Source organism: Trachypithecus francoisi, unplaced genomic scaffold (assembly GCF_009764315.1).
Source record: "Trachypithecus francoisi isolate TF-2019V2 unplaced genomic scaffold, Tfra_2.0 Contig01461, whole genome shotgun sequence".
NCBI lineage: Eukaryota > Metazoa > Chordata > Mammalia > Primates > Cercopithecidae > Trachypithecus > Trachypithecus francoisi.
Genome location: NW_022681433.1, coordinates 2,601,310 through 2,627,037, shown reverse-complemented (window position 1 = coordinate 2,627,037; position 25,728 = coordinate 2,601,310). Strand labels below are relative to the sequence as shown.

At 41.5% G+C, this 25,728-nt stretch overlaps 1 protein-coding gene across 10 annotated transcripts in view; it reads right to left on the bottom strand.

Annotated features, from left to right (window-relative positions):
* The window catches only part of LOC117096976 (phosphatidylinositol 3,4,5-trisphosphate 3-phosphatase TPTE2-like), an 80,715-nt gene that overhangs the window by 36,209 nt on the left and 18,778 nt on the right, over positions 1–25,728 (bottom strand). For 3 of the 10 annotated variants that reach the window (XR_004442762.1, XR_004442765.1, XM_033234398.1), the window contains 2 exons: positions 21,246–21,352; positions 19,064–19,196 (listed from right to left, as the gene is read on the bottom strand). The exons of 1 other annotated variant lie outside the window; for it this stretch is intronic. Coding sequence is in view for 3 of the 9 variants with exons in the window: in XM_033234398.1 (XP_033090289.1) it covers positions 19,064–19,196; positions 21,246–21,352 (240 nt within the window). In the remaining 6 variants the exon portion in view is untranslated. Of the gene's footprint in view, positions 1–2,366; positions 2,448–5,324; positions 5,813–19,063; positions 19,197–20,265; positions 20,341–21,245; positions 21,353–23,507; positions 25,480–25,728 lie in introns of those variants that run through there. 6 more of the 10 variants (XM_033234388.1, XM_033234405.1, XR_004442757.1 and 3 more) reach the window with 4 other exon arrangements.

Genomic DNA, 25,728 nt, shown 5'->3' with positions numbered 1-25,728 from the left:
CAAAGAAGATATTATGAGAAAAAGGTGGAAAGATGGGTAAGCCATGGGCTTTGCCTTTAAAGGGGATACAGAAGTCACCACGTCAAATACCTAGAGAATAATGAAAAGTAATGTAGTCCCTAAGAGAAACACAAAGGGCTTAAAGAATTGAAAAAGCAAGACTACTTCAGGCTGAGAAGGGAAAGAGATGCCAGGAAAAGGGGCATGAGCAATGGCACAAGGGAATCACGTGTCCACAGGCTGGGAAACAGCACACAGCCTAAATGTGTTCAAGTGTGGGATGTGTGCATGCATACAGTGGAAGAAAAGGTTGGAAAAGTCAAACTGCGGCTCCTGAGTGCCAGGTTGAAACATTTAGCTTATTGCCATTGGCAGTGGGGACATAGTATGGATTTTGAGCATGGAAGTGGCATGATTAGGGCTGCACTTCAGTAAATTCACCTATTACTTTTAGCTTAGAGTCTATGACTGCCTTTGTTTTGTTTTGTTTTTGGCTGGGGTGTGAGAGAAAAGTGTCAGTGGATAAGGCTGAGTTCTTTTGACCGAAACTAAGGGCTTAGGGCCAGTAGTTACAGTGTTCTTCTATGGGGCCAAGAGTACTTACTCAGCTCCCATCACTTAAAGAAAAACTCATTTACAGCCACATCCAAATCTATTTAAGAATTCCCAACCCACTCTCACTTCAGTTTTAGGGGCAATACAGAAAAGGCAATATAAATGAGAAGCAGCGCACAGCAATGGCTTCAGAGTCTGACATCTAGATTTCAGTCCTTGGTTCAAAAGTTACTTTCTCTGAACCTCAGTTTTCTAATTTATAAGATGAGAATCATAGTAGTGGCTACTCATAGAGTTACTGAGAATATTAAATGAGCTGGTGAATATGTAACTCTTAGAATAGCTCAGCAAAGTCTAGAATGTTGTAAATGCTATAGGATAAACATCCTGGTTTCTTCAATAAACAAATTATAAGTAATAAAAGAAGGTGAGAAATCCATGAACTTAGATTCTTAAAAGAGACTTAGGAGACACAGCAACCAAATGAAATGTGTGGACCTTGTTTGAATTCTGATTGAAACAAACTAAATTTTTAAAGATTTTAAGACAATTTTGGAAACAAACATGGACTACAAATGTGATATTAAATATTTTTAAGGTGTAATATTTTTATATATGATAAAGAGTATTCAGGGTTTTTTGTTGTTGTTGTTAAGAGTCCTTAAATGTCATACTGAAATACCTGTGGGATAAAATGATCTGAGGACTGAAATTTCCTTTAAAACAATCCAGGTTTAGGGAAACCAAGAGTGGAGAGTGGGGTTAGGGGTGTGAGTAGAGTGGGAAAAGAATGGATGAAATGTGGCTGGTTGCAGGCTGAAATGACTGTTGCAGCAATGTGATGACTATATGGGGATATATTGTATGCTTCTCTGGACTTTTGTATATGATTAAACTTTTCCATAACAAAGGTTTTTCTTTTTTCTTTTTTTTTAAAGGAGTCTCACTCTGTCACCCGGGTTGGAGTGCAGTGGCGCCATCTCAGCTCACTGCAACCTCTGCCTCCTGGGTTCAAGGGATTCTCCTGCCTCAGCCTCCTGAGTAGCTGGGATTACAGGCACCCGCCACTACGCCCAGCTAATTTTTGTATTTTCAGTAGAGACAGGGTTTCACCATGTTGGCCAGGATGGTCTCAAACTCCTGACCTCATGATTCACCCCACCTCGGCCTCTCAAACTGTTGGGATTACAGGCATGAGCCACCGTGCCCAGCCAACAAATGTTTTTAAAAAATAGAGTAACAGTGTATATTTCACATAGGTGTTACAGGTATTAAATGAGATATGTAAAACTGCAATACTGTCTGGTATATAAAGAGTTTTTGAAAAGTTGATTTCCCCTTTACTTTCTCTTTTAACATACACCTCCCCCACAACACACAGAAAAGACACACACACACACACACACACACAGAGGAGTCACCCAAAACAGTCTTTGTGATGTTCTGCAAGGTTGAATTGCCCGAGTAAGGGTTTGTGAAAGACTTGGATCTTTTTTATATTGAAATCAAAGGCTGGTGATTTTAGATAAACTTCAGGGTCCTGGAGCCTTAGGTATTAGACCTTCCTACTTTGGGAAAATAATCAACTCCTGAGCTCTGTAAACAATAACCAGCAGAGAACAGAATTCACGATGCTCTGAGGAGAAGCCAGAGCCCCCAGCCTGTGGGTGGGAAGCATGGCCCTCAGCCTCAGGGAGGGACAGAGGCCTGTCACAGGGTGCCCAAATGCTGCTGCCTGATCACCAAATTAACAGGTGGCAATCTTAACCCACTCCCCTAAAAAAACTCCCCTTTTAAAAAGGAAAACTTACCTGAGAAGGAATTTCTACTCCCTGAAATTCAGTGCTGTTGGTTTTATCTGTTCGCCTTTCTCCAAAATAATACAGGCTTTCCTACAAAAAAGGGTCTAATCCAACCACGGTTCATCTACATTCTTTCCTTTCATATATTAGGTACCCTTAGTATTTCTATGGCCACCTTCTTTCCTAAAGTCAGTGATTTTTTTTTTTTTTGGTAGATTCTTGCTCTGTCACCCAGGCTGGAATGCGGTGGTAGGATCTTAGCTCACTACAACCTCTGCCTCCCAGGTTCAAGTGATTTTACTGCCTCAGTCTCCTGAGTAGCTGGGACTACTACCATGCCCAGGTAATTTTTTGTATTATTAATAGAGATAGAGATTTCGCCGTGTTGGCCAGGCTGCTCTCAAACTTCTGGCCTCAAGAGATCCGCCTGCCTCAGCCTCCCAAAGTGCTGTGATTACAGGCATGAGCACCATTCCCGGCCGCAGTGATCTTTGGGCAGAGCTACCCAAAATAACAAATTTAACAAAGCCACATCAAGGACTTATCTCATTCAAGGATTCATAAATTCATAAAATTTTAGAGCTGGAAAGACCTTAGAAATCACTTGGTCCAACCCTTCTTTCCATATTACAAATGAGAACACTGAGACCAAAAGAAAACCAAGCAATCTGCCATAGAGATGCTACAGCCAGTTAGAGGCAAGTCCCTGGTTCTCACTCTAGGGCTCTGGATCAATGGCTGTCAATGACTTTCAAAACTTTTGTTTTTTAAGCTGCAATCCATATTAATAAACCTAGGAGACACACACACACACACACACACACACACACACACACCCCAATACTTAAACCTTTTGATATTTTCCATTCTGCTCTATTCCCTTTTATTTTATTTTATTTTATTTTTTTTTGAGACGGAGTCTCGCTCTGTCGCCCAGGCTGGAGTGCAGTGGCCGGATCTCAGCTCACTACAAGCTCCGCCTCCCAGGTTTACGCCATTCTCCTGCCTCAACCTCCCGAGTAGCTGGGACTACAGGCGCCCGCCACCTCGCCCAGCTAGTTTTTTCTATTTTTTTTTAGTAGAGACGGGGTTTCACCGTGTTAGCCAGGATGGTCTCGATCTCCTGACCTCGTGATCCGCCCGTCTCGGCCTCCCAAAGTGCTGGCATTACAGGCTTGAGCCACTGCGCCCGGCCTCTATTCCCTTTTATTTTTAAAAGATGTTAGTCACAACCCAGTCACTTTATTTTACAACTCACTGATAAGTCATGATCCATAGCTTGAAAATAATCCATTTTCAAAATCTGTGTGTCTCAAATTAGAAAAACCAAAGGTGGTGGAATTGGAGTGCTGGGCATTGTGCATAACAACCACTTCTTCCCTAGACTGTAGGCCAAAGAACTCGAGCGGAGCTGCTAGAATGGTAGCATCTCAGCAAGAAAATGACAGAAAGAAACATGACTGATAACTCTACTTTAAGTGGAAACAGCCCACCTTGTCTTACCTGAAATTTCTAGAGGTCAGACTCCACATGTATTGACTAAGCAAAGATATTTACATTCAGGGGATGCTTTGAGTTGCAACATGTTGCTTTTATCTATCTAAGAGTTGTGAGGATGGTCAAGGCTCTTTGGAGAATTTATCTAATTAAGCCTGATAATATTCTCACGAGGAAGGAAGAAGTCATGTTGAAAGACAGGACTGGACTAGCTGGATTTCCTAAGTTGACTAAGAATTCCTAAGCCTAGCTGGGGAAGGTGACAGCGCCCACCTTTAAACATGGGGCTGGTAACTCAGCTCACACCCAACCCATCAGGTAGTAAAGGGAGCTCACTAAAATAACAATTAGACTAAAAGCAGGAGGTAAAGAAATAGTCAATCATCTATCCCCTGAGAGCACAGTGGGAGGGACAATGATCGGGATAGAAACCCAGGCATTCGAGCCAGCAGTGGCAACCCCCTTTGGGTCCCCTCCCATTGTATGGGAGCTCTGTTTTCACTCTATTAAATCTTGCAACTGCACACTCTTCTGGTCCGTGTTTGTTCCGGCTTGAGCTGAGCTTTCACTCACCATCCACCACTCACCATCCACCACTGCTGATCGCCCCCGTCTCAGACCCACTGCTGACTTCCACCCCTCTGGATCTGGCAGAGTGTCCTCTGCACTTCTGATCCATCAAGGCGCCCATTGCTGCTCCTGATTGGGCTAGAGGCTCACCATTGTTCCTGCGTGGCTAAGTGCCCGGGTTCGTCCTAATCGAGCTGAACACTAGTCACTGGGTTCCATGGTTCTCTGTGACCCACGGCTTCTAATAGAGCTATAACACTCACTGCATCGCCCAAGGTTCCATTACTTGTAATCCGTGAGGCCAAGAACCCCAGGTCAGAGAAAAAAGGCTTGCTGCCATCTTGGGAGTGGCCCGCCACCATCTTGGGAGTGGGCTGCCACCATCTTGGGAGCTCTAAGAACAAAGACTCACTGGTAACAATGCTACTAGCAGGAGTAAGAGCAGGGCCAGGTGGGGTGAGGGAAGCACTATGATTACTGAATGTTTTTTTATCTACTGTGTAACATGGCTTTACTCCCTTCACCTTAATCCAGCCCCATTAGGTCTTGTCTTTATTTAAAATGTTGATATTATATACATCATAGTTTTTTGCATTAATTTTTATTGTTAAAATATTGCATTAAAAATTATTTATTTTAGTTATTGCAATTTTTAGCATTTCCTTAAATTTTGCACTTCATTGACCTTACTCTAGTCTTGGCCCAAAGAGATTCTTAAGTCAGCTACTAACTACTGCATGTTAAATAAGAAAGTATCAAAAACAGGCTTTCTAAAAACTGCTTCTCCAATTAGTTTCACTAAGCACCATGACTAAATCATCTTAACATCCTACCAGTGGTGTTTCAGAACTAGCAAACTCAGTCATCATAAGACAAAGTTTGTAGTAACATCTTTCATACCTTTGCAGTTAAAAATAGTTCAGAGGTAATAAGGAAGGCACAAACCACAGTTCCAGTTCTTCCTAGAAGAGAAGTTAGTTCAAGGAACATACGTGGTATAAAAACACACTCAGAAATATTCAAGGAGTTCATTTTAAATTGATTTTCTTTCTTTTTTTGAGACAGAGTCTTGCTGTGTCACCCAGGTCGAAGTGCAGTGGCACAATCTCAGTTCACTGCAACCTCCACCTCACAGGTTAAAAATATGCAAATTACATTTACAGTAAAAATATTTATCACCACCTCTCTACAAAAGGACACGATGAGGTTTTTACCAAATCTATAAGAAAGCAATCATTCATGTGTTTATAAATTTTTTTGGATAATGGTAAAAAAGAAAAATTCCTTTAGTCAACTCGTTTAGTACACTAATATAACTGATTCCAAACTTGCACAAATATAGAAGAAGAAAAGATAACTTTATACCAGTCTATACATATGAATGTAGATTTAAAAATATACATATTTTCAAAATGAATTCAGCAATGTAGAAACACCATGTATCAACACCAAGTGCCATTTCTCTTAAGAATGGAAGGATTTTTTTTCCAAGATGGCAGATTACAGGCTTTTAGCATGCCTCAGTCATTTGGAAATAGCAAGCTAGTACATAAAGATAAACTCTGTGAGCTTTAATTCAAGAAAGAAAATGGCAATTCCCTGGAATTATGAAGGACACCCCAGATCCTGGGGAGGACAGTGCAGCCCAAACAGCCCTCATTACAGCATTCGACTGATAAAAGAGAGTGAAGCCTCAGTATGTGAGAGAGGCAGACAACATCCTTCTGTCTTACCTTTCCACTGGGGATTCAAACAACCTGGGGCTTCTCCCAAGCCCTGGAACTAATTTGAGGAGAGAGTTGGAGACTTTGTGAGGGAAAGACACACGGAAAAGCCGCAGGCATTTTCCCAAATCTGAACTGAGAGCAGGACAACATTGGGGGACCTTCCCCATCTGGCTCCACCCATGTTGTACCCCCAATGCCCCTACCCCTAAGGCTGAGGAGGGAGCTCAGATTAATGTATACTCTGGGAATCAGCCCATTGCCTGAGGCAACAGAAAGCTCCTCTCCATAAACAAGGATCAAGTATATAGCCAGCAGCACTGGCCACAGCCAGCTCTTACCCATGGTGCCATCTACTGGCTTGTAGGTCAAACCACACACCCAATATAAAACTTTCTGACCGAAGCACATAGGGCTACAGAAGCAAAGCCAAAAGATGCCATCTAGCATGCTCTACAGTCACACCCCCTAGGGAGGAGGGAAAGGGAAAGAAGAAGAAAGAAGAGAAGGAGAAGGAGGAGGAGGAGGAGAAGGAGGAAGAGGAAGAAGAAGAAGAAATAATAATAATAATAATATCATCATAGGAAAGGAAAGAAAAAAATTCTACTCAAAGAAAAATAATTACGAGAACTAGAAGTGCTAGCATCTCCAGATGAGAAGGACCAGTGCAGGAATTCTGGCACCATGAGAAATCTGAATGTAGTGACACCACCAAAGGACCACACTAGCTCTCTGGCAATGCTTTCTACCAAAATGAAAACTCAGAAATGACAAAGAATTCAAAGCATGGGTTGCAAGAAAGCGCAATGAGATTCAAGGTTGAAATCAACAAAAAGAAACTTCTAAATCAACCCAGGAAATGAAGGAAGAGATAAACATCTTAATAAGAAATTAATCAGAACTTCTGGAATTAAAAAAACTCAAGGAATTTCAAAATACAATTGAAAGCTTTATCGATAGACTGGACCATGTAGAAAACATAATTTCAGAGCTTGAAAACTGATCTTTTGAACTAATGCAGTCAGACAAAAATAAAGAAAAAGATTTTTAAAAAGTGAAGAAAGCCTTTCAGAGATATGAGATTATGTAAAGTGATCAAACCTACAAATTACTGGCATTCCCTAGAGAAAAGGAGAAAAAGAAAACAACCTGGAAAACATATTTGATGGAATAATTCAAGAAAATTTATTGACTCTTGCTAGAAAGGTAGACATCTAGGTACAATAAAGCCAGAGAGCACCTGCAAGATACTATAAAAAAATGAACGTTACCAAGGCATATACTCACCAGACTGTCCAAGGTCACCATTAAAGAAAAAATCCTAAAGGCACTAGAGAAAAATGCCAGTTCACATACAAAGGGAGCCCCATCAGGATAAGAGCAGACTTCTCAGCAGAAACCTTACAAGCCAGGAGAGATTGGGGGGTCTATTTTCAGAATTCTTAAAGAAAATAAATTATAATCAAAAGATTCATATCCTTCCAAACTGAGCTTCAGGAGTGAAGGAGAAAAAAAAAAACAAAAACATTTTTCCAGAGAAGCAAGTGCCACGAGAATTCATTACCACTAGACCACTCTTACAAGAGATGCCTAAGGGAGTTCTAAACATGGAAATGAAGGAATGATACCTGCTATATAACATACTTAAGCACATAGTTCACAGACCCTATAAAACAACCACACAATAGAAAGTACAAAATACCAGCTAACAATTTCACGATAGGGTGAAAAGCTCACAGGTCAATATTAACCTTGAATGGCAAATGGTTTAAAGACACCACTTAAAAGTCACAGAGTGGCAAGTTGGATTACAAAAACAAAAAAAAAAAACCCAAAAAACAAAACCCATCTGTCTGCTGTCTTCAAGAGACCCATTTCACATGTAACAACACCAATACATTCAAAGTAAAGGGTTGAAGAAAGATCTATCACACAAACTAAACACAAAAAAGAGCTGGGGGTCACTATTCCTAAAACAGAAAAAACAGGCTTTAAGCCAACAATAGTAAAAAAGGACAAAAAAGGGCATTACATAATGATAAGGAGTTCAATTCAACAAGAAGCCTTAACTATCCTAAATATATATGCACCCAACATTGGCTCACCCAGGTTAATAAAACAGACACTTCTAGACCTGTGAAAACACTTAGCCACACAACATTAGTTAGGAGACTTCAACGCCTACTGATAACTTTACACAGATCGTTAAGGCAGAAAACTAAAAAAGAAATTAACTTTGGACTACCAATTGTACCTAATAGAAACCTAAAGAACACTCCACCCATCAACCACAGAATATACATTCTTCTCGTTTGCATACCAAACATATTTCAAGATCAACCACATGTTCCACCATGAAGCAGGACTCAATAAATTAAAAAAAAATTGAAATCATACCAATCATTCTTTTGGACCACAGTTGAATAAAAATAGAAACCAATACCAAGAAGATCTCTAAAAACCACACAATTACGTGGAAATTAAACAACTTGCTCCTGAATGACTTTTGGATAAACAATAAAATTAAGGCAGAAATAAAAAAATTCTTTGAGGAAGTTGGTTCTAAGATGACCGAATAGGAACAGCTCCACTCTGCAGCTCCCAGCGTGACTGATGCAGCAGATAGGTGAATTCTGCATTTCCAACTGAGGTACCTGGTTCATCTCACTGGGACTTGTCAGACAGTGAGTGCAGCCCACAGAGGGTGAGCCGAAACAGGGTTGGACATCACCTCACCCGGGAAGCACAAGGGGTTGGGGGATTTCCCTTTCCTAGCCAAGGGAAGCTGTGACAGACTGTACTGGGAAAATCGGGACACTGCCACCTAAATACTGCTTGCACTTTTCCAGTGGTTTTGGCAAATGGCACACCAGGAGATTATATCCCGCGCCTGGCTCAGCGGGTCCCATGCCCACGGAGACTTGCTCACTGCTAGCGCAGCAGTCCAAGATTGAACTGTGAGGCAGTATGCCTGGCTTGGGGAGGGGCATCCACCATTGCTAAGGATTGAGTAGGTAAACAAAGCAGGTGGGAAGCTTGAACTGGGTGGAACCCACTGCAGCTCAAGGAGGACCACCTGCCTCTGTAGACTTGACCTCTGGGGGCAGGGCATAGCTGAATAAAAGGCAGCAGAAACTTCTGCAGACTTAAATGTCCCTATCTGATAGCTCTGAAGACAGCAGTGGTTCTCCCAGAACAGTGTTTGAGCTCTGAGAATGAACAGACTGCCTCCTCAAGTGGGTCCCTGACCCCTGTGTAGCCTAACTTGGAGACACCTCCCAGTAGGGGCGAACTGACACCTCATACAGCTGGGTGACCCTCTGAGATGAAGCTTCCAGAGGAAGGATGAGGCAGCAATATTTGCTGTTCTGCAATATTTGCTGTTCTGCAGCCTCTACTGGTGATACCCAGGCAAACAAGGTCTGGAGTGGACCTCCAGCAAACTCCAACAGACCTGCAGCTGAGGGACCTGACAGGAGGAAAACTAACAAACAGAAAGGCATAGCATCGATATCAACAAAAAGGACATCCACACCAAAACCCTATCTGTAGGTCACCATCATCAAAGACCAAAGGTAGCTAAAACCACAAAGATGAGGAGAAACCAGAGCAGAAAAGCTGAAAATTCTAAAAACCAGAGCACGCCTTCTCCTCCAAAGGATTGCAGCTCCTCACCAGCAACGGAACAAAGCTGGACGGAAAATGACTTTGATGAATTGACAGAAGTAGGCTTCAGAACGTTGGTAATAACAAAGTTCTCCGAAGTAAAGGAAGATGTTCACACCCATCACAAGGAAGCTAAAAACCTTAAAAAAAGATTAGATGAATGGCTAACTAGAATAAACAGTGTAGAGAAGACCTTAAATGACCTGATGGAGCTGAAAACCATGACGCGAGAACCACGTGACACATGCACAAGCTTCAGCAGCCAAGTCTATCAAGTGGAAGAAAGGGTATCAGTGATTGAAGATCAAATGAATAAGAGAAGTTTAGAGAAAAAAAGAGTAAAAAGAAATGAACAAAGCCTCCAAGAAATATGGGACTATGTGAAAAAACAAAATCTACGTTTGATTGGTGTACCTGAAAGTGAAAGGGAGAATGGAACCAAGTTAGTGAAAACACTTCAGGATTATTATCCAGGAAAACTTCCCCAACTAGCAAGGAAGGCCAACATTCAAATTCAGGAAATACAGAGAACACCACAAAGATACTCCTTGAGAAGAGGAACCCCAAGAAACATAATTGTCAGATTCACCAAGGTTGAAATGAAGGAAAAAATGTTAAGGGCAGCCAGAGAGAAAGGTCAGGTTACCCACAAAGGGAAGCCCATCAGACTAGCAGCAGATTGCTTGGCAGAAACTCTATAAGCCAGAAGAGAGTGGGGGCCAATATTCAACATTCTTAAAGAAAAGAATTTTCAACCCAGAATTTCACATCCAGCCAAACTAAGCTTCATAAGCGAAGGACAGATAAAATCCTTTACGGATAAGCAAATGCTGACAGATTTTGTCACCACCAGGCCTGCCTTACAAGAGCTCCTGGAGGAAGCACTAAACAGGGAAAGGAACAACTGGTACCAGCCACTACAAAAACATGCCAAATTGTAAAGACCATCAATGCTAGGAAGAAACTGCATCAACTAATGGGCAAATAATCAGCTAACGTCATAATGACAGGATAATATTCACACATAACAAAATTAACCTTAAATGTAAATGGGTTAAGTGCCCCAGTTAAAAGACACAGATTGACAAACTGGATAAAGAGTCAAGACCCATCAGTGTGCTGTATTCAGGAGACCCATCTCACATGCAGAGATGCACATAGGCTCAAAATAAAGGGGTGAAGGAAGATCTACCAAGCAAATGGAAAACAAAAAAAAAGCAGGGGTTGCAATCCTAGTCTCGGATAAAACAGACTTTAAACTAACAAAGATCAAAAGAGACAAAGAAGGGCATTACATAATGGTAAAGGGATCAATTCAACAAGAAAAGCTAACTATCCTAAATATATATGCACCCAATACAGGAGCACCCAGATTCATAAAACAAGTCCTTAGAGATCTACAAAGAGACTTAGACTCCCACACAATAATAATAGGAAAAGTTAACATCCCACTGTCAATATTAGACACATCAGTGAGACAGAAGGTTAATAAGGATATCCAGGACTTGAACTCAGCTCTGAACCAAGCAGACTTAACAGACATCTACAGAACTCTCCACCCCATATTAACAGAATATACATTCTTCTCAGCACAACATCGCACTTATTCCAAAATTGACCACATAGTTGCAAGTAAAGCACTCCTCAGCAAACGTAAAAGAACAGAAATCACAACGAACTATCTCTCAGACCACAGTGCAATCAAATTAGAATGCAGGGTTAAGAAACTCACTCAGAACCGCATAACTACATGGAAACTGAACAACCTGCTCCTGAATGACTACTGGGTAAATAACGAAATGAAGGCAGAAATACCAATGGTCTTTGAAACCAATGAGAACAAAGACACAACATACCAGAATCTGTGGGACATATTTAAAGCAGCGTGTAGAGGGAAATTTATAGGACTAAATGCTCACAAGAGAAAGCAGGAAAGATATAAAACTGATACCCTAACATCACAATTAAAAGAACTAGAGAGGCAAGAGCAAACACATTCAAAAGCTAGCACAAGGGAAGAAATAACTAAGATCAGAGCAAAACTGAAGGAGATAGAGACACAAAAAACCCTTCAAAAAAATCAATGAATCCAGGAGCTGGTTTTTTGAAAAGATCAACAAAATTGATAGACCACTAGCAAGACTAATAATGAAGAAAAGAGAGAAGAATCAAATAGACGCAATAAAAAATGATCAAGGGGTTATCACCACCTCTCCCACAGAAATACAAATTACCATCAGAAAATACTATAAAACACCTCTATACAAATAAACTAGAAGATCTAGAAGAAATGGATAAATTCCTGGACACATACACCCTCCAAGACTAAACAGGAAGATGTCGAATTCCTGAATAGACCAATAACAGGCACTGAAATTGAGGCAATAATTAACAGCTTACCAACCAAAAAAGTTCAGGACCAGATGGATTCACAGCCGAATTCTCAAGAGGTACAAAGAGGAGCTGGTACCATTCTTTCTGAAACTATTCCAATCAACAGAAAAAGAGGGAATCCTCCCTAACTCATTTTATGAGGCCAGCATCATACTGATACCAAAGCCTGGCAGAGACACAACAACAACCAAAAAGAGAATTTTAGACCAATATCCCAGATGAACATCAATGAGAAAATCCTCAATAAAATACTGGCAAACCGAATCCAGCAGCACATCAAAAAGCTTATCCACCATGATCAAGTGGGCTTCATCCCTGGGATGCAAGGCTGGTTCAACATACACCAATCAATAAACATAATCCATCATATAAACAGAATCAAAGACAAAAACCATATGATTATCTCAATAGATGCAGGAAATGCCTTCGACAAAATTCAACAGCCCTTTATGCTAAAAACTCTCTATAAACTAGGTATTGATGGACCTTATCTTAAAATAATTAAAGCTATTTATGACAAACCCACAGCCAGTATCGCACTGATTGGGCAAAAACTGGAAGCATTCCCTTTGAAAACTGGCACAAGACAGGGATGCCCTCTCTCACCACTCCTATTCAACACAGTGTTGGAAGTTCTGACCAGGGCAATCAGGCAGGAGAAAGAAATAAAGGGTATTCAGTTAGTAAAAGAGGAAGTCAAATTGTCCCTGTTTGCAGATGACATGATTGTATATTTAGAAAACCCCATCGTCTCAGCCCAAAATCTCCTTAAGCTAATAAGCAACTTCAGCAAAGTCTCAGGATACAAAATCAATGTGCAAAAATCACAAGCATTCTTATACACCAGTAACAGACAAACAGAGAGCCAAATTATGAGTGAACTCCCATTCACAACAGCTTCAAAGAGAATAAAATACCTAGGAATCCAACTTACAAGGGATGTAAAGGACCTCTTCAAGGAGAACTACAAACCACTGCCCAGTGAAATAAAAGAGGACACAAACAAATGGAAGAACATACCATGCTCATGGATAGGAAGAATCAATATCGTGAAAATGGCCATACTGCCCAAGGTAATTTATAGATTCAATGCCATCTCCATCAAGCTACCAATGACTTTCTTCACAGAATTGGAAAAAGCTGCTTTAAAGTTCATATGGAACCAAAAAAGACCCCGCATTGCCAAGACAATCCTAAGCCAAAAGAACAAAGCTGGAGGCATCACGCTACCTGACTTCAAACTATACTACAAGGCTACAGTAACCAAAACAGCATGGTACTGGTACCAAAACAAAGATATAGACCAATGGAACAGAACAGAGCCCTCAGAAATCATACCACACACCTACAACCATCTGATCTTTGACAAACCTGACAAAAACAAGAAATGGGGAAAGGATTCCCTATTTAATAAATGGTGCTGGGTAAATTGGCTAGCCATAAGTAGAAAGCTGAAACTGGATTCTTTCCTTACTCCTAATACGAAAATTAATTCAAGATGGATTAGAGACTTAAATATTAGACTTAAAACCATAAAAACCCTAGAAGAAAACCTAGGTAATACCATTCAGGACTTAGGCATGGGCAAGAACTTCATGTCTAAAACACCAAAAGCAACAGCAACAAAGCCAAAATTGACAAATGGAATCTAATTAAACTAAAGAGCTTCTGCACAGCAAAAGAAACTACCATCAGAGTGAACAGGCAACCTACAGAATGGGAGAAAATTTTTGCAATCTACTCATCTGACAAAGGGCTAATATCCAGAACCTACAAAGAACTTAAACAAATTTACAAGAAAAAAACAAACAACCCCATCAAAAAGTGGGCAAAGGATATGAACAGACACTTCTCAAAAGAAGACATTCATACAGCCAACAGACACATGAAAAAATGCTCATCATCACTGGCCATCAGAGAAATGCAAATCAAAACCACAATGAGATACCATCTCACACCAGTTAGAATGGCAATCATTAAAAAATCAGGAAACAACAGGTGCTGGAGAGGATGTGGAGAAATAAGAACACTTTTACACTGTTGGTGGGACTGTAAACTAGTTCAACCATTGTGGAAAACAGTGTGGCGATTCCTCAGGGATCTAGAACTAGAAATACCATTTGACCCAGGCATCCCATTACTGGGTATATACCCAAAGGATTATAAACCATGCTGCTATAAAGACACATGCACACGTATGTTTATTGCAGTACTATTCACAATAGCAAAGACTTGGAATCAACCCAAATGTCCATCAGTGACAGACTGGATTAGGAAAACGTGGCACATATACACCATGGAATACTATGCAGCCATAAAAAAGGGATGAGTTCATGTCCTCTGTAGGGACATGGATGCAGCTGGAAACCATCATTCTCAGCAAACTATCGCAAGAACAAAAAACCAAACACCACATGTTCTCACTCATAGGTGGAAATTGAACAATGAGATCACTTGTACACAGGAAGGGGAACATCACACACCAGGGCCTATTGTGGGGAGGGGGGAGGGAGGAGGGATAGCATTAGGAGATATACCTAATGTAAATGATGAGTTAATGGGTGCAGCACTCCAACATGGCACATGTATACATATGTAACAAACCTGCACGCTGTGCACATGTACCCTAGAACTTAAAGTATAATAATAATTTAAAAAATCCTCAACAAAATACTAACCAATTGAATCCAAAAGCATATCAAAAAGATATGATAGCAGGATCAAGTGGGATTTGTCCCAGAAATGCAAAGGTAGTTCAACATACACAAATCCACAAAGAGGACACATCACATCAACCGAATGAAGGACAAAAACCACATCATCATTTCAAGAGATCTAGAAAAAGCATTTGATAAAATTCAAAGTCTCTTCATGATAAAAACTCTCAACAAACTAGGCATTGAAGGAGCATATTAATACCTCAACATAATAAAGGCTACATATGACAAACTCACAGTTAACATCATACTATCATAGCTTTCAGCTTTTCCTCTAGGAACTGGAACAAGGCAAGGATGTCTATTTTCACCACTCATATTCAACACAGTACTGGAAATCGTAGCCAGAGCAATCAGGCAATAGAAACAAGTAAAAGACATCCAAATTGGAAAAGAGGAAGTAGAACTGTCCCTCTTTGCAGATGACGTGATCTTGTATCTAGAAAAACCTAAAGACTCCACAAAAAACTCCTACATCTGATAAATAAGTTCAGTAAAGTTGTAGGATACAGCTGGGTGTGGTGGTTCATGCCTGTAATCCCAGCACTTTGGGAGTCTGAGGCAGGAAGATCACCTAAGGTCAGAGTTCAAGACCAGCCTGACCAATACAGTGAAACCCCATCTTAACTAAAGACATAAAAATTAGCCAGGCATGGTAGCATGCGTTTGTAGTCCCAGCTACTCAGGAGGCTGAGACAGGAGAAGCACTTGAACCCAGGAGGCGGAGGCTGCAGTGAACCAAGACTGCTCCACTGCACTCCAGCCTGGGCTACAGAGCAAGACTCTGTCTCAAAAAACAAAAAAAGAAAAAAGAAAAAAGTTGTAGTATGCAAAATCAACATACAAAAATCAGTCGCATTTCTATACACCAATAATAAACTAGCTGAGAAAGAAATCAAGAAGGAAATCCCACTTATAAGAGCTAAAAGAAAATAAAGGCCGGGCGCGGTGGCTCAAGCCTGTAATCCCAGCACTTTGGGAGGCCGAGACGGGCGGATCACGAGGTCAGGAGATCGAGACCATCCTGGCTAACACGGTGAAACCCCGTCTCTACTAAAAAATACAAAAAACTAGCCGGGCGAGGTGGCGGGCGCCTGTAGTCCCAGCTACTGGGGAGGCTGAGGCAGGAGAATGGCGTAAACCCGGGAAGCGGAGCTTGCAGTGAGCTGAGATCCGGCCACTGTACTCCAGCCTGGGCGACAGAGCAAGACTCCGTCTCAAAAAAAAAAAAAAAAAAAAAAAAAGAAAATAAAATACCTAGGAAATAAATTTAACCAAGTAGGTGAAAACCTCTACAAGGAAAACTACAGAACATTGATGAAAGAAATTGAAAAAGACTTAAAGAAATGGAAAGACAATCCATGCTCATGGATCAGAAAAAATTAATACTGTTAAAATGACCATACAACCTAAAGCAATCTACAGATTCAATAAAATCTCTATCAAAATATCAACGTCATTTTTCACAGAAGTAGAAAAAATAATCCTAAAATTCATATAGAACCAAAAAAAATAGCTCAAATAGCCAAAGCAATCCTAAGTAAAAAGAAAGCTGGAGACATTATACTATCTGACTTCAACATATATTACAATGCTCTAGTGACCAAAATAGCATGGTATTGGTATAAAAACAGGTATAACATGAAACAGAATAGAAAACTCAGAAATAGATCCATACATTTACAGCCAATTGATTTTCAACAAAGGTGTCAGGGACATTCATTGGGGAAAGGATATCTTCTTCAATAAATGGTGCTGGGAAAATTGGATGTCCATATGCAAAAGAACATGACTAACCTCCTACCTTTCACTATATACAAAAATCAACTCAAGATGGATTAAAGACTTAAACACAAGGCCTGAAACCATAAAACTACTAGAAAAAAACAGGGGAAGCACTTAAGGACACTGGTCTAGGAAAAGATTTTATGGCTAAGACTTCAAAAGCACAGGCAACAAAAACAAAAGTAGACAAACTGAACTATATTAAACTAAAAAGCTTCTGCACATCAGAGGAAACAACACAGTGAAGAGGCAACCTGTTGAATGGGAGAAAATACTTGCAAACTATTCATCCAACAAGGAATTAACATCCAGAATATATAAGGAACTCAAACACCTCAACAGTAAAAAATAATAATTCCATTTAAAAGTGGGCAAAGGGTCAGGCATGATGACTCTTTGGGAAGCTGATGCAGGTGGACTGCTTGAGCCCAGGAGTTTGAGACCAGCCTGGGCAACATAGCAAAACTCCATCTCTACCAAAAAAAAAAAAAATTAGGCTGGGTCTGGTGGTTCATGCCTGTAATCTCAGCACTTGGGGAGGCCAAGATGGTATGATCGCTTGAGCCCAAGAGTTCAAGACCAGCCTGGGCAACATAGTGAGACCTCATCTCTACAAAAAATCAAAAAATGAGGTGGATCACTTGAGCCGAGGAGGTTGAGGCTACAATGAGCAGTGATTGTACCACTACACTCCCGTCCCCTGTCTCAAACACACACACACACACACACACACACAAATAAATAAAAACTTGGCTGGGCATAGTGACACATGCCTGTGGTCTCAACTACTCTGGAGTTGAGGCAGGAGAATCATCTGAGCCCAGGAAGCGGAGGCTGCAATGACTTGTGATTGCACCACTGCACTCCAGCCTGGGCAACAGAGCAAAACCCTGACTCCACTATTTATGTAAAATAGTGGGCAAAGGACATAAATAGATATTTCTCCAAAGAAGACATACAGGTATATGAAAACATGCTCAATGTCATTAATCATAAGGGAAATGCACAATAAGGTATCATCTTCACCCATTGAGAATGGCTATGATTAAAAAGATAAAATAATAATGGATGTGGGTAAGGATGCAGAGAAAAGGGAACTCTTATGCACTGTTGGGTGGGAATGTAAATTAGTACAGTCACTGTGGAAAACAGTATGGAGATTTCTCAGGAAAATGAAAATAGAACTACCATACATTCCAGCAATGCCACTACTGGGTGTTTATCCAAAGGAAAGAAAACGAGTATATCAGAGGGATACCTGTGCTTCCATGTTTACCGCAGCACTATTCACAATAGCAAAAATATAGAATCAACTTAATGTCCATCAACAGACAAATAAATAAAGAAAATGTGGGCTGGGTGTGGTGGCTCACCCCTGTAATCCCAGCACTTTGGGTACTCAGGAGGCTGAGGCAGAGAATTGCTTGAACCTGGGAGGCAAAGGTTGCAGTGAGCCGAGATCGCACCACTGCACTCCAGCCTGGCCAACAGAGTGAGTGAGACTCTGTCTTTAAAATAAAAAAAAAAAAAAAGGAAAACAAAATGTGGTGTGTGTACACACACACACACACACACACACAACCAAGTACTATTCAGCCATAAAAAAGAATGCAATCACGTCATTTGCAGCAACATGGATGGAACACTGTTACGTGAAGTAAGCCTGGCACAGACAGACAAATATTGCATGTTATCACATATGTAGGAGCTGAAAAGGTTGATGATGGATACACAGATACCAGAGGCTGGGAAGGGTGTGTGGGTTGGTATGGAAGAGTGGTTGGTTAATGCAGTTAGATAGAAGGAATAAGTTCTAATGTTCTATAGCAGAGTAGGATGCCTACAGTTAACAATGTATTGTGTATTTCAAAATAGCTATAAGAGAAGACTTGAAATGTTCCCAACATACAGAAATGACAAACACTTAAAGTGACAGATACATTAAATACCTTGACTGATCATTACACATTCTGTGCATGTAACAACATACCATGTGTACCCCATAAATACGTACAAATATTTGTTGTGTACCAATTAAAAATAAACAAAATTAAAAAAATAAAAATACGGTATCTCTACACAATGGAATATTATTCAGCATTAATACACTGCAAGTTGGATGAATCTTGAAAACATGCTACATGAAAGAAACAATGCATAAAAGATCACAAATCGGGCTGAGCACGGTGGCTCACGCCTGTAATCTCAGCACTTTGGGAGACTGAGGCAGGCGCATTGCTTGAGCTCAGGAGTTCCAGACCAGCCTGGGTAACTTGATGAAACTCGTCTCTACAAAAAATAATTAGGTAGGCGTGGCGGTGCACGCCTGTGGTCCCAGCTACTGGCTACTTACGAGGCTGATATAAGAGGATCACTTGAGCCTTTCCTGCTTGCTTCGCTGAAGGCATCAGGCAGTTTCATGGCTGGGAAAAACTTCTTGAAGCAGGTCCTAGTAGGACTGGGTGTCCACATCCAGGATATGGCTCCTGTAGAGAGTTTGGAATACTTACCCCTCAATCTTGGGGGAGGAGCAGGGGCTGGCGCCATGAGGACTTACTGTCCTTCTGACCAGTCCTGATGTTTCCAAGGTATTGGGGTTTTCAGGACAGGATAAGACTGTTCTAAGGCCACAGTGTGGCAACTGCAGTGTGGCAACTGCAGCAAGTCACAGGACAAATCCTCAACTCTGGCACTGTCTAAAGCACCTTTCTTGACCGGGTGCAGTGTCTCATGCCTGTAATCCCAGCACTTTGGGTGGCTACGGTGGGTGAATTACTGGAGGTTAGGAGTTCAAAACTAGCCTGGCCAACATGGGAAACCCTGTCTCTACTAAAAATACAAAAATTAGCTGGGTGTGTTGGCACGTGCTTGTAATCCTAGCTACTTGGGAGGTTGATGCAGGAGAATCGCTTGAAACTGGGAGGTAGAGGTTGTAGTGAGCCGAGACTGCACCAGTACACTCCAGCCTAGGCGACAGAGCAAGACTCCATCTCAAAAATAATAATAACAATAGTAATTTTAAAAATAAATAAATAAAAATAAAGTACCTTTCTTGCCCATTCCATGTCTCACCACAACTCTATTAGGCAAGTATTAATGGCTCTCCATGGCTGTAATAGAGAAAATCTGGGCCTTAGATTCCACCCCTCGCCCAAGTGCCTAGTGGAGGTTCAATAAACAGCAGTCGGTATTATTACTATCTTATTACTACTCTCTCTGTGAAATTCCAGCAAGGAAGGGTTCCGCATCTTGTTGGGGACCAGTTCCTGAGCAGGGCTTTGAGCACCCACTTGAGGCAGTGGCGCAAGGGCCCGCGGGGGCTCTGAGGCTCTTCCCGGGTCTTGTGGGCCCTCACAAAAATGGCAGGGCATTGGAGCAAGCTCCTCAGGCTGTGCAGGCTGAAAGGTCCCTCAGGCATCCAGAAAGCTCACCTGACCCTCACCAGTGAGGTTGGACCCCAACTCATATCCTGGGGAAACCATGGAGGTGGAATTCAGTTTCAACCAGTGAAGTCAACCAAAATGACCATGCTGAAGCCTGAGCAGGGCTCCCGCCAGGCCCTGCTCTTGGTGCCAGGCTCACTGGGCAGCGCCTCCTCCCAGAAGTCTCTCTTGTGATTTCTTCATTCTGCTAAATGGTTAGTGAGCATCAAGCACGTGCTGAACTGGGGACAGGTAGTGAGCTGATATACAGGGACTCTGACCTGCCAAGAACACAGATAAGCCAGTGAAAGTCACTATACAGTGTGAAAACTGCTGGAATGAAGAAAGGAAATGACAAGGAAAATCTCTTAGAGGGACACCTCTTTCAAAATAAAAGGGAGGGGCAGGGCAGAGTGTCTCACACCTGTATTCCAGCAGTGGCGGGCAGATTACTTGAGGTCAGGAGTTCGAAACCAGCCTAGCCAACATGGTGAAACACCATCGCTACTAAAAATACAAAAATTGGGCATGGTGGCATGTGCCTGTAGTACCAGCTACTCAGAAGAGTGATGCAGGAGAATCGCTTGAACCCAGAGGCAGAGGTTGCAGTGAGCAGAGATCACGCTATTGTACTTCAGCCTGGGTGACAAGAGCGAAACTCCATCTCAGATAAAAAGTTTTTTAAAAAACTAGTTTTAAAACATAAATCATTTTTATTGAAGTGTATTATATCATGCGCATAGTATTTAATCATTAAATTTGACTTTTATAAAAAAAAGTATCACACTTAGATAAGCATATATAAGTAGAACATACATGGAGCTTATATTGCTGTGGGAATCAGGAGGATGAGAGACCTCAGGGAAAAGCAAAAGGATCTTTATTGAGTGCACTCAGACCCAGTAGATTAATATCCAAAAACTGAGCCTAAAACAAAGACAGGTCTTGGCTTTTATATACACTTCAAAAAGGGGATGTGCTAGCTTGAACCAGGCTTACAGTGGCGTGAAAGCAAGGATAGAGAGGCAGAACAACAGCAGTTAATCAAATTGTGACAGGTGAATCACTTAGGATTACACATGACCATTGCCAACCAATCCACATGGTCATTACCTAGGTTTTGCTCAAGAGCCTTGCACTGATTTCTCTCATAACCTTCGCTGTGATGCTCAGATGGCTGTAGTTCAGGCCTGCTCAGGCTTCTCATGACCTTCACTCCCCTGATTAGATAAAACAATACTTGAAGTCACTAGTTGCAGAGAACAGGAATCTATAAACTCATACCATAAGAGAAAGGAAAATTTGTTTTTCTTCTCCCTATGTTAAGGGAGTGCTAGGTGTGTCCTGGCTTCTTAGATAGTATTATCAAGACTTTTCCTGGGTCTAGGCTGTGCCTGTTGCTGCCTCTGGGATAAGTCAGCCTAATACAGGAAAGCTTATTTCTTTTTCTTTTTAATTTTATTTTTCTTTCTTTAATTTCTCACCTCAATATAGTAATTATATTTCTTTTTCTCTTTTTTCTTACACATTCTTAAATACAAGTCCTTTGTTTCTATAGGAGATATTCTCAAAGTGGGATGTGCATCTACATTATGAAGCATAACAATTAAATAACATCCATACACCCATCACCTCATGCATAATGAAATATTTCTAGTCCTGTCGAAGCTACGGGACTGCTGGAATTTCTTCTCTGATTCGGTCCCCTTGCTTCACCACAGAGGTGACCACTCTTCTGAAGGTTATATTCATAACCCCTGTGCTTTTCTTTATAGTTTACATATATATCTATGTATAGAGAGGGGAGGTGTAGGTATAAATATACATATATCTAAAAATATATTATTTTGTCATATTTATTTTTAAGCTTTATAAAAATGGGTATCATGCTGAAGTAGTATTTACCTTGAAGCACACTGTGATCAAAACAAAAAACAAAAAAACACCATCACGCCCAGTGGTATAAGCATGGCTCACACAACTCATTCTGAAATTTTGGGAGGCTGTGGCAGGAGGAGTTCAAGACCAGCTCTATAAGAAATGGGACCAGCAGTTCAAGACAAGCTCTACAAAAAATGATACCCAGTCCCTACAAAAAAATTTAAAAATTAGCCAGACACGGTAGCATGTGCCTGCAGTCCCAGCTACTCAGGAGGCTAGGGCAGGATAATTGTGTGAGTACAGGAATTCAAGGCTGCAGTGAGTTGTGATCAGACTACTTCACTCCAATCTAAGTGACAGAACGAGACCCTATCTTAAAAAACAGAACCAAGGGAGAGAGGCAAAGATGGCTGATTCAGAGCTGCTGCGGTCCATGGCTCTCATGGAAAAGAATGAAAACAGTGAGTGAATTCAGCACCTTCAACTGAAATATCCGGGTTCTCACATTGAGACTGACTAGGGAGATGGCTTGACCCACAGAGAATGAAGAAAAGCAGGGTGGGGCGATGGCCCACCTGGGAGCAGCATAGAGTCAAAGGAATCCTGTCATGGTTAATACTGACTGTCTACTTTATTGGATTGAGGGATACAAAGTATTAATCCTGGATGTGTCTGTGTGCATGTTGCCAAAAGAGATTAACATTTGAGTCAGTGGGCTGGGGAAGTCAGATCCACCCTTAATCTTGTGGGCACAATCTAATCAGCTTCCAGTGAATATAAAGCAGGCAGAAAAACATGAAAAAGACGAGACTAGCCTAGCCTCCCAGCCTACATCTTTCTCCCGTGCTGGATGCTTCCTGCCCTTGAATGTTAGACTCCAAGTTCTTCAGTTTTGAGACTTGGACTGGCTCTCCTTGCTCCTCAGCTTGCAGACAGCCTATTATGGGACCTTGTGATTGTGTAAGTTAATACACTCATATATATATATATATTATATATGTATATGTATATATATATGTATATTTATTTATATATTTGTATTTCCTATTCTGTCCCTCTAAGAGAACCCTAATACAGATTAGATTCTGGTACTGGGAGTATGGTTCTAGAGGAACAGAATATAAAGGATGGAGTTCTTCTGTTGGTTTGGGGGTCTCCGGGGTTGGCTGACTAATATGATTAGACCCAAAAATGCTAAGGTCTCTACTTCTAATAGTATGGAGAACACTGATAGTTTTTGGCAGAAACTGTTTACAGAGTTATACAAAATAAATGCATTTGATTCTCCTGATTCACCACCCGTGAGAGGCAAGGAGTTTAGTGACTCTATACATATCTTTGACCATATGTGGAGAATCAATGAACATAATGAAGCTGGTTGGTTGCTCCTCAGTTCAGTGGACAAAGTGATAAAAGAAAATGATGAACTCAAGGATTCTGTCTCCCAGGTTCAGAAGCAGATACAGAGCCTCAAATCTGCTAAGACTGCCCTGAATGAGAGTCTTATCTCCTGTAGAGAAAGAGCTGAAATTGTGGAAAAACAGACCCAAGCTCTTACAGGAGTGGCTAACCAGCAATGAAAGATGCATGCACAGCCTCACCAGGTGTCTACTGTTAAAGTGAGGGCATTGATTGGAAAAGAATGGGACCCAGCAACTTGGAATTGGGACATGTGGGAGGACCCTGATGAAGCTGGGGACACTGAGTTTATAAACTCTGATAAACCTTTTTTGCCAGAAGGAACAGCTTCCCCATCCCCAGTAGTGGCAACAAAGCCTCCCTGACCTATGCTGCTATCAGCCATTCCACCTTTGTCTGAGGAGAAAAACCCTATGCTGCCTGCAGCAACACTGATGGCCTCCCCTAAGCCAGTTGTCAGGCAAGATAATGTTGAGTCTCCTCAGAGGCCACCCTCAACACCTCTGTTTGCATCTAAATCTATAACTAAAGTCCTGGTGGGCCCCTAAGGATGAGGTTGAGAGTAAGACCCATGAGGAGGTGTGCTATACTTGAACTGCTTGAGTTCTCTAATTTATATAAACAGCAATCTGGAGAACAGGCATGGGAATGGATATTAAGGGTATGGGATAATGGTGGAAGGAACATAGAGTTGTATCTGTAGCAGGATGAGCCATGGACAAAACCCCTCAGGCACCAGGTTGAGGAAGGAAGTAGATTTATTTGGCCAGGAGCGTCGGCAGACTGGCCTCTCAAAAACCAAGCTCCCCAAGAGAGAAATTCCTGCCCCTTTTAAGGGCTTACAATTCTGAGGCGGTCTACCTGAAAGGGTTGTGATCAATTGAGCAAGCATGGGGTACAGGCTGGGGCTGCATGCATCGGTAATTAAGACAAAACAGAACAGAAAGTTTCACAATGCTTCCTCATACAATGTCTAGAATCTATAGATAATACAAGCAGTTAGGTCTGGGGTTGATATTTAACTATCAGACCAGGTCTGGTGTACAGGGCCAGGCTGCCTGACTATTGATCTCATTTTTGCCTTTCTTTAACTTTTATTTCCTCTTTCTTTTTCTGAGGTATGAGAAAATAAGAGGTGGTCTCCTTCCTCATTCCTCCCTTTGAGAATCTCACTTATTAGTGGGAGTTCTCACTTTCATCTTCACTACCTAGGTCTTCCTGCAAGACAGACTGATAATGATTCATGTAATACATTTGAGCCTTATCTGTACTTGCTAGTTTCACAGTCCTTGAGGCTCAGCAAGTTCCTCCTTCACCTCCCTAGTGCAGCTGCAAAGTTACAAGGTTTATACAGAAACATGGTTTCCCAAGGATGTGGAACATGTAGTATAGATAAATGTAAAAGACTGATCAACTGCCTTTGTTCTTGCTTCTGTACATATGCTTCCTGCATCATGTAGCTCCCAGCCACTGACTGCTTAAAAGGTGGCTGCTTTCTTTGTCCGGGGCTCAGACTTTCCTGGACACTAGTCCTACTGAGCCAGGTGATCACCTTTTAATAAAGACCTTTCCTGAACTCACTCTGTTCGGTTTCTCCCATCTTTGATTGTCCCACAACAATAATAACTATAAAAGAGAAAGACTTTTTTTACTTGTTGCCCTATCCCAGTGACCTGATGAATATACTGGGAATAGTCCTCCATGCGGGGAAAATCAGTGGAAGTCCTTATTATATAAGACCAAATTTTAAAGAGAGTAAGTCCCATGATAAGTTTCCTCATGCTTTGGCTGTGCGTAGACGAGTCAGCTTCTGGGTGTGACAGGAGCAGGGCTTGTCGTCCTTCTCAGAGTCACTTTGCAGGGATTGTTTGGGCTTGGTCTCACCTCCCAGGTCTCAGAGGCTGCAGGTTTCACGTGGCTGTGGTGGATCCAGGCTGGGATTCCTTCTATCTTTACAGCTGTGGGGGTGATCAAGATGACGGTCTGGGGTCTTTCCACCGTGGTTGCAAGGGGACTACATTCCAATCCTTGATGCACACTTGATCCCCTGGGGAGAAAGGGTGAACTGGGGAGAATAAGCTGTTGCGGCACCTCTCATTTACCCAGGATGAAATTGTTGGAGCAATTTCTCCTCAGGCCTGTAGCTGTCATTGTAACTCAATTTCACCTAGCTCTTGTGGAGTGTTTGGGAGTCCCTGTAGTATGGGAGGGGGTCTATGATACAATATTTTATAAGGGGAATATCCTATTCTTTTAGAAGGGGTACAGCTTATTTCAAACAATACCATTGGGAGAG